General features: G+C 37.4%; 1 protein-coding gene across 1 annotated transcript in view; it reads left to right on the plus strand.

The window, feature by feature from the left end:
• HDAC9 (histone deacetylase 9) overlaps positions 1 to 19,443 on the plus strand; it is a 278,578-nt gene that overhangs the window by 164,043 nt on the left and 95,092 nt on the right. The window contains exons 17-21 of the mRNA XM_008629959.2: positions 6,639 to 6,664; positions 12,395 to 12,450; positions 12,693 to 12,780; positions 17,002 to 17,121; positions 17,444 to 17,541. Of these exons, the coding sequence (XP_008628181.2) occupies positions 6,639 to 6,664; positions 12,395 to 12,450; positions 12,693 to 12,780; positions 17,002 to 17,121; positions 17,444 to 17,541 (388 nt within the window). The remainder of the gene's footprint in view (positions 1 to 6,638; positions 6,665 to 12,394; positions 12,451 to 12,692; positions 12,781 to 17,001; positions 17,122 to 17,443; positions 17,542 to 19,443) is intronic.

A 19,443-nucleotide genomic window follows, 5' to 3' on the forward strand; every position in this document is an offset into this window, starting at 1 on the left:
GCCCGGCTCCCAGCCCGTGTGCCCCCGCTCCTGCCGGGCCCCTTCCCGCTCCTATCTCCGTGCCGCGGGATCCGCAAGGCATGATGTACAGAACCCAAATTACCGCCAGTCTAAACAATTTATAAAAGCTCCAGACCTGACAGACTTTGACATTTTATTTGGTATTTTAACGGCCCTATTTAAAGGTACACCATATGCAGCCGGAGTGCAGGTTTGCCCCAATAAACATTGTTGGAGCTAACATGTCTCCTTAATGAAACTGTTTATTCACTTTCCAGTCCACATACTAATGGATTCATTCCTATTTCCAGAATCAAGATGGAAATAAATATTTTAAAATTAGCACTGAATGATGATTTTTAAAACTCTAAATTCTGTTTGGAGAATTTTCTTCCTGTCTCTCGCTCTTATTTCAATCAAAATATGTTATCTACTTGTTTGGGAATGGGGACATACATTTATGTATATATGTAGATAGATATAGAACATATCTGTTGTACCAATGACATCATAATCAGGTGAAATGCAGTACTATAGTTCTGACATAATCAAATGCAGTTACTAAACTTTTATGTTCAAACACTGAAATGATAAACCAGGTACCACACAAAGTGTACAAATTTTGAAATCTCAGATCAAGGACGGGGTGCATTGTATGGGATCCTGTTATGTATCCTTTCTGATGAGTTCTTCATCCCCTTTAAGATCTTCTGGGCACAGTAGAATATGTAACTCACTGTGCGTTGTTCCATACACAAAACTAATGAAAGTGAAGAAGGATTTTTTACCTAGTTTTTATCTTTGGCAACTGTAGGACGGACACCAGTCTCTAAGGCAATTTAAAAGCAAGTTTTGATAATAATAATGAAGTGTGTCTTTTGTGTACTTGACATGAGCAGGGGCCACTACAGAATCTTTACCCCTTACCTCTGTACATTTGTGGTGTGACTCTCAGAGTGTGAATGCTCTTGCTTATTTATGTCTGTGATAGACAGCTAAAAAGAATCAGCAGCTATTGCGAGATTTCTCTTGCTACTGGTGTTGCAGCAGTCTGTAAACAGATGTTTTATATTCAGTACTACATACTTTATATTTAGAACTATTTTGTAGTTTACTGTAACATTATTGTTGATCCTAAATAGACTCTTTTTCTACAATGCAGAGAATTGAACCAGTCTCATGCCACTTGCAGTTGAGACATTGGAAAGGCAGTTATTCAGTAGATACACCCAGTAGCTAGTTTAGAACAAATCATCAGAAAAACAGAAATGGAAAGGATTTGCTGTGAAAAAGAACTGTGAATATTCCTACCATTCCTGATAGGTTTTTATCTAACCTGCTCCTAGACTTCCAACATGAAGCCCAGCGATTTACATGACACTATCGCATCTGTATGAACTATCAATCTTCATGTGGTATTTTTAATCTAATGTTATGGAAGGGTTATTAATGCCTGACTGTCAGTAGAAAAGCATGTTAGCAGAATTTCTGTAAATGCAACAATCCTGACATTAGCTGTTTCGTCAGTCTTCCTATGTTTGCTTTGTCACTGCATCCATTCAAACCCAGGGTTTCCTAGCAAGTTGCTCTCAATACTCTCATATCGTAAATTACATTAGGGGGATTTTTGCAGTGTTTTCTGGAGCTCTCTACAATCTCCGTAAGATTTTACACCCATAGATCTGTACGTTCCAGTCTACCTTTATGCCTTTACATGTTCCTTTTTCATCTTGCTGCCATTTTATCTGTAGCAAAGTAAGTTGATGAGCTGTTTCTGTTAGGGAAAATACCAGATTTGTAATGTACTTGTGAAAATCTAAGGGGAAGAAGATGAAGTTGACCACTTTCACGTGCATTCATTGAGCAAACATGCATGCGAAGGAACCATTTAGGGCCTGTTCTGACTGTGAGCACTGAGTGGGAGGATTAAGCTCTGATGGGGATCTGGAATGATCTGCTACAGCCTCAGAATTTTTGGAGGATTCCAAGAATTGCATGCAAGCTTTAACAGCTCTGCAACATGTTAACAGCTAGATGAGAGCAGTGGAGAAGCACACCGTAGAGTTCCCTGGATGTTTACTACAGTGGATTGCTATCAGACGGTGTACTGTCAGTTTGGTGTCATCTTAAGAAAAAAAGATAAATGATGAGACAGGACATACTGACTTGTCTGAAATCCCACAGTTCTCTGAGAAGAGTTGTGTGTCCTGAAGTTCACGGTGGCAGACCCACAATACACAGAAATGAGTAACCACAGAGCAGTGCTCCAGATTGAAGCAGAGAAGGCAGTGGAAGATCTACCCACTGCACTGCAGAATCACAGATGCCTTTTTTTGAAACAGCCATGGTGACATTACGATAATCTCAGAGTAGAACTGTCTAGTGTAGACAAAATCATGAGACAAAAAACCTCAGAAATGAGAAGCTGAAGTAATTAATTTAACAAGTGCTTTTCTGACATGAGGATTATCAGATTTATAGGTGTAGTTAGGTACAGGCAGCCCAAAAATTTCTTATATCTTGATGAATGAATATGTATATTCAAAAAAGAGTAACATGGTTTTCCTAAGATAAGTTGAATATAATATTTTATTTTTTAGACATGAATTCAATTTAAAACCCAATTTTTTACAACTGTGCCTAGATAGAATGTGGAAACAAACATCAAGTACCTTATATTGACTGGGATTTGACAAATAAAGTTAATTTCAGGAAGGACAGGACATTTCAATTTCTATGCTTATTCCATGGTCTTAACTGATATCATTTGCTATTGCGCAAAGTGATAGTAGTAGTTTGGAGCTATAGGTACATGTTGCTAAGAAAAGAGACTGCAAAATAAACCATGAAAAGTCTGCAAAACAATTGGGAGATTCATTACAGAGTTGGGCATGAGTCAAACTCATATACAAGGCAAAAAATTCTTTATTCTGAATTTCCTGAGACTATCAGTCCCATTGCACACAAGTCTCATTGAGAACAGCAACATGTTGTTCATCTGATTTGGACAGTGTTCAAAAACTGACCAGGAATTTAGAGGAATTCTCTTTGCTGTAGTTCAAACCCCTTGTGAGACATCAGATTTCTTTGATCTCCTTGATCACTGGGAAAAGGATGAGTATGAAAGTACTAGAGAGGTAAAACAATAGCTGCAATAGTAATTAACAGTGGTGGGTTTTTTTGGGCGGAGTTTTGGTTTGGGGTTTTGGTGGGTTTTTTTGGTGAGTTTTCTTTGGTGGGTTTTTTTTTTGTTGGTTTGGTTTGGTTTGGTTGTTTTGGTTTTTTTTTTTAAATCGGGACAAATTGTCCCTTCTCTGGGATGTCTTAATCTGGATGTTTTTTATTTAATTATGTACAACTGTTAAAATTAAGCATTCTGTGGGGCTGCTTAATAATATAATGAGCAGTCATTAATATCCATTTGATACACTTCTGAGGTAATATTTAATAGAGAATAAAGAATTGCATGTGATGTTATACTGAGTCAAAGGCTATGCTTTTTCTTTTTTCCTTAATTTATTTACATGTCTGAGGAATGTCATCTTGGTAATATTACAATAGGAGGTGAGCCTAATTATTACATGAAGGTTACCTTTTTTTGAGCTGTTTAGTATTAGGAAAGCTGCTGATGCACAATGAGGTATTTATGTTATGTGGAATCAGAGCCACACCTCTCTTGTCTGTCTGTTTTTATGTATCTATGTTTGGTCATTTATCATTTCCCCGACAGATTTATGTAGAAAGCTTCTCATACTCTGCTGCCTGACTACAGATTTTTAGAAGAGAGGAGTATGTGGATCTGGGTGAATAGAATTCCACCACAGTCATTAGCTATATCCAATAAATAATTTTATCAGATAAGAGAAGTCTTATGATATATTCCTTAGTGCTTGGGGAAGAAATAGAGGTAGTGCCCAGCATATGATTTCTTGCATGCAGTATGGCTCATGAACTTGGAAATCATTGTCTCTAGCCTCTACTCAATGACCTTGCCTTCAGAAAGAGGGCCCACAAACATGCAGAGAGAGAGCATTTCTTTCCTGGAAGTGTCTCCTAAGGCTCTCATTCCTCTCGTTCATTGCCAAAGGATGTGGCACTGGGAGATGCTGTCCTCCCCTCCCTTCTCATTTATTGCCCGGCCCAGCTGCTTCTCTTACATTGACTGTGATGCTCAGCTCAGTTCACCTTCCTCCCTGCTGTTGTGCTGCTTCACTCACAGGCAGCTAGGCACCAGGAGACTCTTCCCTTGCCTCTGCATGTGTCCTACACAGCAGGCATGTCCCTCCTGCTGCCCAACTGGGCAAGTAGAGAGGTTGTACAAACCCCACATTAGACATGTCTTGGAGGAAAATAAGGAAAATTTCTGCATCTGTGGTTTTTTGAGTTTCAGATTTCATTTCTAACTATTAGAACTTGCAAAGAATCTTATCTTCAGGACTTAGCTTGCCAAATTGGTTTTTTTTATTTTTCCTGAAAAAGCTTAGACTGCTGTTATTTTCATTTTGTTAACCAAGTTATTCATATTTATCCTGCCACCTGTTTTGTTGCCATATGTTAGGTGTTTATGAAATGGTTAATACTACATTTAAAAAGCTGGAATTCAGTTAATTTAGTGTGATAATTTTGCAATAATGGTACTTCCCTGAATAATGTCTTCCAAAATGTTATTTATTCTTGTAATAGTTGTTTCATTGTGTGTTGTTTTGTGAACATTAAATGTGTCTTAATTTATTTTCTGATAACAATGTATACATTTCTCTGCCTGTCCCTCAATATCTATAAATTGGCTGGCAGGAATAAAAATCACACAGGTGAAAAATATCATTAAAAAAGAGTATACCTAGTAAGAACTTCTTTTTGGAAGGAGTTTCCAAAGGGGAGATGGGAGTAATTCTCCCAATGGGAGATGACTTTCCATCATCATAGAAAACTCACTGCCAGAGCAGACCATGTAGCCATGGAAAATACAAAGGAAGATTGCTGAAACATTCTTCTTCAGCCTCAGATGACTCCTTCGGTACTATTATAAGCTAGGATTAATTATTTTAAGTACAGAACCTATAATAAGGATTATGGTCTAGTTTACTTTGCATATCCTTTAAATATGTAAATCTTGGTGGTGGTAGCACTTTTTTCTGTGATAGAAACATGTAGTGCCGTATATTTTTAATTTGACAAACTTGAAACAGAGGAGAGCTACACAAAAACTATCAAGAGCTGGTAGGATTTGTATGATTATTCCCTGCTTAAAAAAAAAAAAGTTTGAATGAATTAAGAAGCAATTTTTCAAAAGAACACTCAAGAAAAAAGGCACATAAGTTAAAAGCATGGTCTGAGACTGTCTTGAATATCCACTTCAGCTGAATCAAGCACAAGCTCTTTTTCTACCTTATCATATGTGTGTGCACACACACACAAACACACACGTGTAAAGTTGCCGTGTTGGTAGTTAAGGGTCATTTAACAGAATGAATGCAATTGAAATGAGGTTCCCCTGAACTAGAATCTGATACGTTCCTGGGATGGTTCTTTTTGATACGTTAGGTTGAATCAATACCAAAGTAAACCTCCTGAGTTTGGTCATTGCTACTCTGGTGTCCTTATATAATCCATAGATGACTTAAATTGAACTTGAAACTCTCCTTCCAAATGAGCTTGGTTTTTACTCTTCTCAAGGCCTTTGTCACACAGGGCTGTGGAAGATCCACCGTGTGGTAAGTAGTACTAATCTAGTGAATAAACAGAATTAGCTTAATCAACCTCCTCTTTCCCCCTCTTAGTTTTCTGGTTTTAAAAGTATTCTGAATAAAAACCTTTCAGCCATATTTCACAGCTCTACTGCTATGTTTTCGTGCAACAAAAACCTAAAATTAATTACCATTCTAAAGACAAAATAGGCAAAAACAATGTCTCCCTAGTCCCACAGTGTCCTCCTTCTGGTAAAGCTTCAGGCCAGCAGATTTCCATGGTGGCCTGTACAACACAAAACCCCACAAAGCTCCTCTGTTTGCCTACAAAAATCTCCTTTCCTGGAATGTGCTCTGTGCTCAGGTACCTCCTGGACAGTATTTCTCCTGCAGCCTCTGCCCTACCCTTGTTTCTACCTTTTCACCCTCTGCCCTATAAAAATCTCCTTTTACTTGAAAACAAATTCCAAGTGATGTGTGACGGCCACAAAAAGAGGCATTTTTTCCACACCGAGCCACAGCATTTTGAACAATGCATGTGTGTAAGAAACAGTACAAATGAATACTTATTTTACTACTGTTAATGATTGATAAAAGCCATCAATCAAAGTTACCAATGCAGTTTTTTAGGTAGTACTTTGTATTCTTTGCTTTTACAAAGTTAAAAAAATTGTGAAAGTTCATATTAAACCGTCTCATAGATACTCTATCCCAGCAATTATGGTTATATTTTTAGCTGAATGACTGTTATTATTTCATATAATCAGATAACTTTAATTATATGTGTGGTACATAGCTTATCTCCATGACCACTCTGTACTTAAAACTCTTTTGTCTGCTTTCTTCCCCAATGTAGTTAACACTAGTTGTGGCTAAACAGGCCATCATGGTTGTATATAAATTAGTCTGCAAGCACCAACTTTTCATGTGTGTTTTCTGGTGCTATCCACTTCAGGAAAGCAGGCAGGGAACTCTTTGTTTCCATGAGAGTTAAGTGTTTAATGTCCATTTCTGTGTACTAGCTTCCTCTGCAAGACAAAATGGTATTCCCTCATGTCCATTACTGTTTTCTTAATCTACGTGCTGCTAATACTGCTCTGTTAAATCACAGGTTCTTGTTCACTGCACTCATAGACCCCCAGGGCCAAATGCTGGCTCCTGCTCTGGCTGTATGAGTAGCTTGTAAAATTGTCCCAAACAGTTGCCCAAGGATTGCTTCAGCCTTACACCACTCATGCTTACCCTCGCTGATGGATGGCATAGCTTAGGACTGTGTTACACCATAAGGCACTGGTAAGAATATGGTTATCTTCTTCCTGCTGCCAGTTGCAAAGGGATTCTTGTAGGCAGCCAAGACTTAAAGCAGCCCTGATGTTTGTTATTGTAGGAGTTGACTACACCAGAGATAGCAGAGTTAAAGATGGCACTAAGGCCACTTTAGGGATTAGACCTGTCAGATACACTGTATGGACTGCCTTTTAAATATAAAGAAATTGGGGTTTTATATGACTGTATAAGGATACAAGTGTGTATCTATATATATCTATATATATCTATGTATATCTATCTATATCTATATATCTGTATCTCAAGGAATATAAATTCTGACACGAGAAACGGATACATTTCTTTATAGTGATATATTACACATTTCTGTATAATTCGCATTCTGAAACGCGCGCACTGAAGCAAAAATAGAACCTTTCCACTAAAAACAAGTGCATGTCCAAGACTGCCTTGTTTAAGCACCGGTAATCTTAAGAGTTAATTGCTAGATAGGTTAAGGAACTTAGGTAGGTAGAAATCAAAAACTTCCCACACCTAACCTTAGGAGCAAGTTGAGCTTCAAGTGTGGAATTCACACCCCCAGTTAGTTACCCGGTCTCCATCTGAAATACACAGAACAGGTGAGGTTGGAAGTGGTCTCAGAATGTCCTTGTATCCTCTTCCCTTGCTCAAATAGAGCTGCCTAGAGCTAGTTGCCTAGGACTATATCCAGATGGCTTTTGTATATCTCCAGGAATGGAGACTCTACAACCTCTCTGGGCAGCCTGTTCTATTGCTCAGTCACCTACACAGTAAAAGGGTTCCTTCATATGAAGCCTCTGCTCTTTCAGTGCCCATTTCCTCTTGAATAGTTGGCATAGATGGCATTGCTCATTCATTCAGGGGTTTACAGCTTAAAATACAAGAAGACCTTCAATTTCTAATAGCAATTAAAGAGTTTTTACATTTGAAGAAAAGCTGAGGAAGAGCTCCAGACCTGTTGTTAGAAACTTAGACTGAAAAGATGTGTCTCAATATCTATTTTATGGGCCACATAATCTAAATACAGAGTGGTGTGGTAAACAAATTTACAAACTCATCCCCATGTTCAAGAAGGAATTGAACCTTCTTGAGTCTTCTGCTGCTTCAATAAGTGCTCTTGGAATGCCTGCTGTGGTTTATTGCTATTTTTTGCATGGCAATGGCTTTTCTTGAAGTCAACAAAAAGCCAGATGATTTTACTAGGGTAGTACCAGGCTGAAACTAGTATGCACTGCTTCTCGGTGAGGCTTCTCGCCATACCTGGAGTACCTGACGGGCCAGGTCACTCTTGGTTCTCTTGTAATCAAGGCAGAGCAAGCTCCTCACTGTCATGTGAACAGAAAAGTCATTCACGCCTTGCCACAATGACCACATATTGCTCTAGAGAAAAATTGTCTACATCTAGTTTTACCTCCTATATAGAGGTAATGTAATTGAAACACCAGTGGAACTCTGCAATAGATGGTCAATTCCAAGCCCTGGACTATCCACGCATGTTATGGTATTGTCTTGAGTACTTGTCTTGGAAAGGTTCATGGAGAGGCACAGTAGATGCCAAAGCATGATGTAGACCAACAATGTAGCCCCACACACTACAGAACAGGATTAACTCGACCACCAAAGACAAGAAGGTCACAGTAGGATATTGTGCCGATTTGGCCAAATTTAGAAATATATCCTCTGAGAGAAGGCAGGTCACCACCCCTCCCCCACCAGGTTCGGGAAAAATAAATTTTCCTCGAAGGAAAGTGAAGGAGATAAAAACTATTTATTTAACAAACACACAGGAAAAGGAAAATAATGCTAAAGAATAAAATTTCGCTGTGAAGGAAAAATCCTGGGAAAGTGTTAGAGTCCTCCCTTTGGTCTCCTTGGAGCTGGGGCTTGGCCCAGGGCCAGGCCCTCTGTGCTCGGTGGAAAGTCCTCCCGATGTGCTCTGATATTGAAGCAGTCCAGTAGAAAAGGGAGAAAATCCGAAATTCCAGGGAAGAAAAAAAGTTCAACTCTCAGTCTCTCTCTGGAGAACAAGAAGCTGAAACTGGCCAAAAACTGTTCTGGGCGCCGCCAGCTGGGTGCTTCCTCGCTTCCCTGCCGCAGCTGGGGAAAAAACTGCTATGTCTGTGTGACCTTGAACAAGCTGCAAACTGCTTTGAAAAAGTTTTGCTCAGTTTTTCCTTCCCCCTCTCAGGCTCAGTTTAGAGGCATAGAAAGGGACAAGAATTAATTTCTGGGCATAGGGCAGTGATATGGGATACACATCACAAAGTCACCCCAAGACAGATGTACACCTCTGTTCTTTGGAAATCAAGCATCCAACTACCTATTTAGAGTCATGAAAGAAGAGAATACTTCGCTTACTGTGGAAAAAGACTACCATTTTTCTTAGTTTTCATTAAAGGTCCAACTCAGCAGGTTTATCTACAGTCGATCTTCTGTGTAAACTGAGCCTGGGCAGACTTCTCTTCCTTTGTTGTTCAAATATGCACAGATTTTAGAATATCTCTATTCAGGCTTTACTCTTTATCCTCAAATTTAAATAAAGGTAATCACATAATGGCACAGACATGAATCGTTTTTCTAATGTTCATGTCTGTCAGTCAGTTTAATGTTCTGTCTACTTATAAAGGTGTCTATATCCTAGTATAAATAAGGCTCTGTACAAAAACACTTTGAATTTATGTGTGTTGGCTTCATTTTCAACATATTGCTGTATGTTAGTCTTTCTATCTTTAAAGCAGATTTTTGCCTTTCTGTCTACTCTGCTACTGTCTACTGAGCTCACTGTCTGGTATTTAAAAATTTCCTAAATAAAAAAAAAATCATGTTCCATTGTTCTAATGTATGCTATATTCATGCAAAGTTTGAAAGTAGGAGAAATTAAGTGTTTTATCAATTGCACAAAAGTTGCTGATAATTCTGTATGGTAACTAGTTTTCAGTGTTTGGTATAATTCAACTGTATATTTTACCATCAGTGTAACATATGCACTTTTTTTTTAAAAAGAAAATTTCCCATGTGAATACTGAACTTTTTGTGATGTAAAAACTCATGAAAAGTGGTCACGACCCTGTTGTGAATATCCTATGTCCTGGTGGAGAACTGTAATAATTAAGCTCTGATTTCAGAAATTACCTAGATGTAATAAAACAGGGTTTCCAAAGAGTCTCGTCAAAGTAAGGGAACAGAAGAGAAGCCTATACTGTAACTGTCATGTTGTCAAAAACAGCAGTGCTGATATTTTCTGTCTCTATATTGCCCCATGAAATCCTCCTAGAAATAATCATCTTAATTATATTGATCTTTTGGGAATACTGATAAAGGTAGATGATAATGAGCTGTTAGCTGAGCAGGGGCAGCTGTAAGCCTTTCATGGACTTTTTCCAAATTCTTAAAAGTATCGAGAGAACAAAATACAGGTAGCATCATGCTCTTTCTCTAGTAATACCCTCTTTCCTGAGTCTTTTTTCACCTCATTATCACAACATTCATCAGCATAAATATACTTTGTTTTTTCATAAATGCTACAAAAGAGTTCTTTGCCAAATTCTTTTCTAAGTCATATTTTGTGTGAGAAGGAAATGTTAAAATACCCTCAGAGGGATAGAGAATACAGTTTTAGCTGAGAGTCTAAAGCTGGTTTAGTTCTGCAAATTAGTGAAGTCCACAATGCCTTTTTTTTTTTTTTTTTTTTCCTGGTGTGCTTGATCTATAGGCGATTTATATCCCATCTCCAGGAATACCTACCTGAATATGAACATGTATAATTTTTGTACCTTTAATTGTTGGGTTGTTGTATTTTGTTTGTTTGGGTTTGATTTTTTAATGTGGACAGTTAATGCAAAATAAGTCATGATGTCAAATCCCTCAGATTCTTTAAATGGTGGCCAGAAGAGCCACTGTTACAGATGCACTCCCTTGGTATTGTAATTTAAGTTTACTCTGATAGAACTTTGGCCATGCTCCACAAAACTTTGCAGCTGTCTGCTTGGATTACATCTGGCAGCAAATTAAATACTACAACCTGGTAGTTTTGTTTATAAATTAATGCCAGTGAAGCAACACAGGTAGACAATTTCACTGGTGCACACAAAACACACATTCATATGATTGTAAATAAACAGATTCCACAGGAACCAATGTAAATATTAGCTGCCATGTTCTTCTGTATTTACACCAATCTGAATGAAAGTTTAATGTTTCTTTAGTAAAAGTTTTTATGTTTCTTTCAGGTTAGAGAAGGCTGAAACATTTACATTTATCAAGTTCTAGTATATCAAACTGGAATACTTTAATACTGATTATTAAAATACAGAATTTATTCTTTTTCTTCCTATCTCCTCTTCTTTGAAAATACAATGCTTGGTTGGTCGTGCAGCCATACATACACACCAAGTGTTTGTGTGAAGCTGTGTGAAAATGCAAGTTGGGCCAATATCTCATGTACAGATTTTAATTTCTTATTTTTATGTATGTGGTAATTGTCATTAATTTGATGGCCAATATATAGCTGAATAGAAGGACCATCTTGGGTAGCTGAAATAAAGAGGAAATACAATGAAGCAGTGTTGTTTCTCCTGAATCTAACTCTGGTAAGAGAAATTTGGAATGATACACAACCTTATGAGACACTGCTTCTTGAATATATAGTCTGACTTTCTGAATAGAGCTACCTTGCCAGCAGTTCTACATTTTCTCTTTACCATACCCACTAGAAGGATGGAAAGTCCATTTTTCTTTTAACTTCAGTGACTCCAGAGGCAAAAAATTCCTTGGTCATCACTGATCATAGTGCTGTACTTTATGAAATTTATATACAGTTCCAGAAAGTGTGTTAGAAATTGACTTCAGGGAATCTATTAACTTGCAAGCATGGCAGGTTCCCAAGTATAATTTATGGCTGGCAGAAATATGGGATATTCATTGTCATCCTTTTTCTACTGTTAGAAATTATGTGTGTGTGGGTCTGAACTTATCATTTAGTCCATACAGAGGTAAGGTCAACAATGGCTAACCATGTCAAATGTATACCTCAAGCTACTTTTATTTTGAAGCATCTCAAATTGGAGCAAATTAAGATTACATGATCTTAGATGACCTTCTTTTAAAATGTGAATTCTAAACAGCAGAATTGATAACAGGGCTTTCTCATCCTGCCTTTTTCCTTCTCTTTAGATCATGTTGCGTGTGTATGTATGTATGTGCATGTGTGTATTTATATAAGTTTATATGCCACTGTTCTCAACTGTATTATTTCTGGCAGTACTATGAAAGGGTGATTGGATAGAAAAATTTCTGAAGAGCCTCTAATAGATTTCAATCCCATCTGCCTGCTGCTCTGTTTTGCTCTGAGTAAAGTATTTTTTTAAGCTGATAATTGAAAACCTATCTTGCTCTTACAGAATGGCTTTGCTGTTGTAAGGCCCCCAGGCCATCATGCTGAAGAATCAACAGCCATGTAAGTACCAGGGAATATTGCCCATCTTGGAGCACTAAGGTTACTGGCAATCACCTGCATTGTGCATGTCTCTGAAGAACTGTAATTGTTAGCAGATGACTGAAAAGGCTTTCTAGGTACTCCCAGAAGCAGATTTATGGCCTCAGAGATCATATAGCATTTTTTAAAATGCTCTGAACATTATTTATAGCTGTTTTCCTGACTGATTTGCTTTCTTATTTCTGTTCTTCTCTATTCCACAGGGGGTTCTGCTTTTTTAATTCGATTGCAATTACTGCCAAATACTTGAGAGACAAGCTAAATATAGGCAAGATATTGATTGTAGATCTGGTATGTATTCCTGGCAAGCATCACACTTGAAGTGCATCTAGGTAAAAGACAATGAATTTGTATTTATATGTCAGACTTTTTTGCTTTTAATACCTACAAGCAATAAAGGTGTGCATTTCCTCTGATTTTGGGAACTCATTAAAGCCAGGATGGCAGTACTGAAGCTATAAACATCTATGTTTCACTTTAATGGTGTTAACTGCAATTTAATGAGAAGAAGGCACAGATCAGGGCAACTTTTATGGTCCTTAAATGAATTGATACTTCCACTGTTAAAAAAACCCTAAAGAACACTTTAAGTCGTCAGATATTCTTTAAAGAATGTTATTGCATTGGTAACAAAATTTCCCCAGTTCACAGTGATTCGACTTGTTGTGTAACTTTGATATTATTAAACAGATCGACAGGTCATTCTCTCCAAGAAGTTTTCTAGTTATGTGTGCCAGGTTTTGGTGGTTCCCTGAAGGAAAGACATGTGATTAAAAATCCACTTCATTGGATTAGTCTTGTATTTTAATAGAAGGCATTCTTACACAATACTTAAGACATTTAACAAATGGATTATTTAAATGCAGATGACATTTGGCATGTTGGCTATATTATTTTCATGAATAATGAATTGGAGCTCTGCCTTGCACTTAAAGGATCAGCCCAATGCACAGCCCAAGGAAAGTTGAATGCTGATTTATGAGCACCATTTTTGTTTTCCTACAGTTCATGACTAGGTGTAATAGGGTGTCTGACAAAGCATAGACAGGAAATGAACCCTGGCATCAAAACCTAACCTGTTACATCTGCACTTAATTAATTTTTGCAGGTGATAAAAGATTTAAAGACGAAATATGTTAAAGGGTTTTTGAAGTGCAGGGCTTAATAGTCTAAATCTTGTTCATATCTGCACTCATAATTAAATCTTATTGTGGAGTCATGGCCTTACCATCTAGCACTTTTGTTCAGTTAAACATGCGTACTGACTGTTGAAGAGAAGCAGAGAAAGGGGGAGTGTGGGAGAAGCAATGGCAAGTGAAAAATGAGTGGTAGAGAAATATATGGGTAGGTTAAATATTCTTAGAATGTTTTTCAAATATTTCTCAGATTGTTCTTCTGTCATTTAGAAACATAATTATAAATTGCCAGAAACTATTATTTTTGAAAAATTCACTTCTACTGTATGTTATGTCTGTTTGCTGACTTGAATCTTTCAGTTCATTGCTGTAAATTCTGGCCAAAAGTGAACTCTCTTTATTCTCATTTTTTTTAATAGGAAAAGCCTACTCAAAGTTCCTGAATGTTTTAAAGTTTTTTTGTCTGTAAATGTTACATTTGCCTTGTTGGGAAAGTACTTCCCTTTGATGTACTTAGCCAATAAGCACTTAGAAATTCAGCTTCAGTTTCTCAAGGCAAGGTTAAATGTGCAAATCATTATCTGTGCAAATGATTACCTGTGAAGCTGCCTATCCTTATCCAGGCAAGTAGATAGGGAATTTTCAGCCTTTCTCCAACTGTCCCATTGACCAGAATAACTCAGCTGGTGAAAAGGAAGAAATATGTGGCTGACATAGAGTATTTCATTTCTGGAGCAGTTGCAGTCCAGTCCCTAGTCTGCTCCATGGGCAGAGCAATGATGTACAAAAATTCATATGGAAAATCTCTTATGCATGCAAACTATGGATAAATCACAGGCCAAACTGAATGAATGAACTAGTTAATAGTGATGTCTTTATTCCCACCAACAGAGTTTGGAGCATCTGAAGGAAAGAATGGAATTACAGATGTTAGACTTGAAATTAACCTTTAAGACTATATTTTGATAGTGACTAGCACAGCAGGACCCCATGCAAGTTGGCAGCTATACATGTTACTCCAATATAAATATTAAAAAGTAATATCCAATCCCACACACTAAAGTGTATTCTAGTTACAAATTAAGTATAGTCTTCATAGCTGCTACATGTCTTCATGTATCTTCCCTTCATCTGTTTCTACACTGAAATAAAAGACCTATCTGACAGGGTTTTTTTCCTCATTCCACCATTTGGAAAAATCTCAGGTTTTGAACTGACTTATATACCGTGAATACATTTGATCTAAGCACAGAATATGAACTCATTTCCCACATGCTAACATCACAGTCTTAAAGAACACATTCCTTTGTCTAATCAGAGAAGTTACTGCTCTTCAAAACAGAGCCTTTAGTGGAATTAAAGTTTAGGCAGCAAAGTTAGCTTTGAGATTTGAATAATGAAAAAAAAAAAAGAAAAAAAGATCTCTCTATGCCCATTTAACATTTTTTCTTCTCTTTTGGAAACTGTTACAGCAAGAATATATCTAAAGCCCCAAATATGTATGGAAAAGAAAGACTAATTAAAATAACAAAATGAAGTCCTACTGTGTCCCTGCAGATCCATCTATGTGCCCAGCATAGCTTGTCAGGCTGTTGAAATCCTCATTCCAAGATCACCCATACTTGTATTTATGCTAGCAGGATTTGAGTCTGTTTTGGAGTAAACCAATTAATTCTGTCTCAGCTGAAGAGTGAATGGGATTCTGGGATTAGTCTGCATGCCAGATTTTACTTCATTTGCCAGTCAGAACCATCTAACACTACACTATCTGCCTTGAAATCTCCAACACTCTCATACCAGTGTGTTCTCCTTTGCATGTCTGTGTTACATTTAACCTTGGCATTAAGTCACAGTTGGGCTGTAACTCCATCCTCATGCTGTTTCAAGTACTTTCAACATAGAAAAGAAAAGAAACTCTTATAATATTACCCTACAGAGGTCCCAGAGGAGGTCCAAGTCAAACACAATGCAGTACAAGTAGGACTCAATCGATGTAGAGAGTTCTGAACAATGTGGGTGAAACTCATGAGCTGCATCAGCTGGCAAGGAGGGCAAGCAATGGTCAGTGCTTGCTGTGCTATCGGCAGTGCACACCTTGAGGTACAACTTGAGCCTTCCTGGAGTCTAGGCATTTTGAGGAAAATGTGACCTTTGGACACTATTTGAGGAAAATGTGACCTTTAGTGTCCTCTTGGACACTAAATTTGATTTAGACCTCATATTGTTTATAAAATAAATATGGACTGGGTGACAGTGACAGTGTTACCATTCAGTGTACTTTGTGTGTCCCCCTTAATTCTCTAAATCAGAAATTTCAAAGGGAGGGCTTTTTTTTTACTTTTCTTTTACTGAAAGGCAAGTGGATTTTTCATTTTCACTTGTAAAATTCTTGTGGGTCTAACCACACAGAATAGTAGTGAAAACAAACTAAAAAAAAGGAAAAGTCTGCATCATCAGCCTTTGTTATAGATATACTGTCAGCATTTCTTTGTCAGCATTTTATTTAATGACAGAATTTTATTCACTGTCATTATATAATGTTTGAAATATGGAGACTGGCCAAGGTCACTCCTTGATTGTGGAAGGCACCATCCTATCTGCCAGATGATTTAATAGCTAATGAGATCATATTGCTATGTCTTCAACTGTTGCCGTCATGATTTTGCAAAAATGAAGTATGAAGTCCTTTCCGCATCTGGCATCTCTTTTGATGTGGATCTAACTGCTGAGGGACTGAACTGAACTGAATGTTTCAAGAAAGCCAATTTACTCAGCTGGTCGCAGAGCCTTTGACCTCAATAGTGGAACTTGGCAAATCAATGAATACTCTTATGTTTAGTGTTCTGTCAAGAATTGTGAAAAAGCTCTGTAAACCATAGATCCTTCTGCAAAATACTAGTTTGTAGTTTAAACATTAGTCTTTCTTCAGAGGCCAATGAGGCTAGTTAATTAAGCCTGAGGGGTTATGAACTGTTGGCAGTTAATAAGTCATAAAATTCCGCCATAAAACAGGATGCTAGATTCCATCACTGAGGCAAGGAGTACAAAGAGCCGGTGTATAAATATCTAATTGTACAAAAGGACTGGGATTTCTCAATGACTGCTCATCTGGAGTCTCCAGGGCACGCTCACTATGGTTTCCTGATTTTTAGAAGCCAGTTTAAAAAATGAGTGCATTAAAGAGTAATTTGCCTGAAAGTTCAGGAAGTATGGGGTGGTGAAGGGAGGGGGAAAGTGAAAGACAAAAGGAGGGCAAGGGAGAGGGAGAGAAACAGAGAGAGAGAGAGAGGAGGGGGGTGTAAAAGAAAGCAGAACTGAGCTCTCTACACTGAGTTGGACATTATTACATTTGTCATCTGTTTTCTTTCTCCTTTAGGATGTTCACCATGGCAACGGTACACAGCAGGCTTTTTATGCTGACCCCAGCATCCTGTATGTTTCCCTCCATCGCTATGATGAAGGCAACTTCTTCCCCGGCAGTGGAGCCCCAAATGAGGTTAGGTTTATTTCTTTAGAGCCCCATTTTTATTTGTATCTTTCAGGTAATTGCGTTGCATGATTACCCCTAATTTTCTTGTCCTTCTCTGGTTCTTTAAATTACACCAGATTACCAAATTGTCCACTGGGAGCAGGGGACCAGTGGAGAACAAGTGCATAACCCAGAGCAGTCCTTGTCAAACAAGGCTGATCTGACACGTTGTTTGATGTTTGTTTCTAAAGCACATTTGAGAATTTTTTTTCTCCCCTTTCCCTCTCTCTTTTCCTCTTCCTTTTTCCTCTTTTTCACTCCTTTTGGCATTTTATTTCTATTTTTTCAGGTTGGAAGTGGCCCTGGTGAAGGGTATAACATAAATATTGCTTGGACAGGTGGCTTGGATCCTCCTATGGGTGATGTTGAGTATCTCACAGCATTCAGGTTGGTACCAATTAGAGTTTTGAAAACTGTTTATAGAACAAAAGCACATGAATAAGAGCTAATGTAATATTGAAAGTCAGGAGAATTATCCATGGTGAAACCAACTTAATCCTGGTATCCCAGTATCTGAGAGTTTAGTAAATTTTAAAAATGGGTAATTTAATTGTTGTGATGATCCATGCAGAATCAACAAAAAAAATTTTTAATTATTTAATTGGTCACTACTGTTTTCATTATTATGCCATGCCAGTAAAATTACTTTGAGCTTGCTTACTTCTCTACGTATAAAATTTAAATGTAAGTATATATACCAGGCAGAAGAAAATTACTGTTCCTGTTCATTTTGGTTGCAGTTACATGCCAACAGAGCAGACAGAAAGCAGTATAAAGTATGGCCCAAATCCAGTGTTCCTCATTCACTTAAAAGACTCATTATGATGCTCACAGATCTGACCATTAGGTTTTTTTCTACAAATTGCAGTAAACTGTTATTTAATTAAAAGTAAATAATTTTGAAATACTGCAATAAGAATGACAGGAAATGTTGCATGCTCTATTTCTCTTTGCTCCCTCATAATGAATATTCTCAATAGCTCATTCATAAATGAAATTTTATTCCTTCATAGGTGATGCATCATAATCTATTTAGTCTTATTTCCATGGGACCAGAGGAGATAAGAACGGTATAAAACACTATCTTTTAGAGTTTCAGTGTCCTGTCTTACATACACCATTTCCTTTCACTGTAAAGAAGTCCAGTGGAAGGGTTTAGTGAAGTTTAGGGAAGGTGAAGGGTTCATCTTTCAAGTTTGGGCAAATGCTACACCTTTGAAAAGGGGTTTAATTTAGAGGAGAATGATATGCAAGAAAGGCAATGGGGAAACCAACATGTATCTCTAATCTCTTTCAAGACATTTAGTTTGAAGTAGTGCAATTACCTTATACAGTTTTTGACTATATTCTATTGAAAATACACCACAAAATCCCACAAAACTCTTGTTTGTTGGTGTTTTTGTGTGTGTGTTTTTTGGATTTTTTTCCAAAGAACTTCTGTCCAGCCCATGAAATAATATGCAGAGTTTCTGATAAACACCACCTGAAATCAGAGTCTAAGCCCTAGTCAGAGAAATAGCCTTAGATATTCACAATAAACCACTGTTATTGTGGAAAAGGTTGTAATTTTATTTGCATTTGTCTGTATTCAAAAAGTGTCTAAACAAATGGTAAGTGGCAGGCTCCAAATTTTCTACACTCAAGCTCTTTCCAAGATGTTTCCTCTACTTTTGTGAGATTTTTACATGAGTTAAGGAACTGGATGGCTCAAATCACTGGTATTAGTGTCTGATATTAATATATCTGGTATTTCCACCCCAACATTCTTGGTTTGGATCCAAACCGTCCCACTAATGGTATAGGTAATGTGGCCATCTAATGATGCAGAGAATGGTGGTCCCAGTTTATTCAACAGAAGACTCACATACTGAGCCTGTAACTGGTACCCCTGCTATTCTGATGACAAATACCTGGGCTTAATAGTGCATTTACAAATACGTGCTTCACAGTTCTATTTTAAGGCACACTAGTGAATTGTTGGGAGCAGCTAGTATTGCTGCTATGCCTATTACTCTGCTTCAGAGTTAGAGGGAATTTCAGTCTCTGTTCCTAAGCAAAGGAGCACTATTCAGGAAAATAAAATTCATGTAACTTACTACACTAACTAATCATATGCAGATGTAAATGTAACTGTATTTTTTTTAAGGCAAATAAATTCAATTTTCAGTTTAAAATCTCCTTTTGAAAAATTTCTGATGGTAAAAATTTAATGTTGCTATTTGAAATACATCCATTTAACTTTGTGATTAATGTTGTAATGAATGTGAATGTTTTTGTCCAAGCAGCAAC

Source organism: Corvus brachyrhynchos, unplaced genomic scaffold, assembly GCF_000691975.1.
Source record: "Corvus brachyrhynchos isolate BGI_N302 unplaced genomic scaffold, ASM69197v1 scaffold142, whole genome shotgun sequence".
Lineage (NCBI taxonomy): Eukaryota > Metazoa > Chordata > Aves > Passeriformes > Corvidae > Corvus > Corvus brachyrhynchos.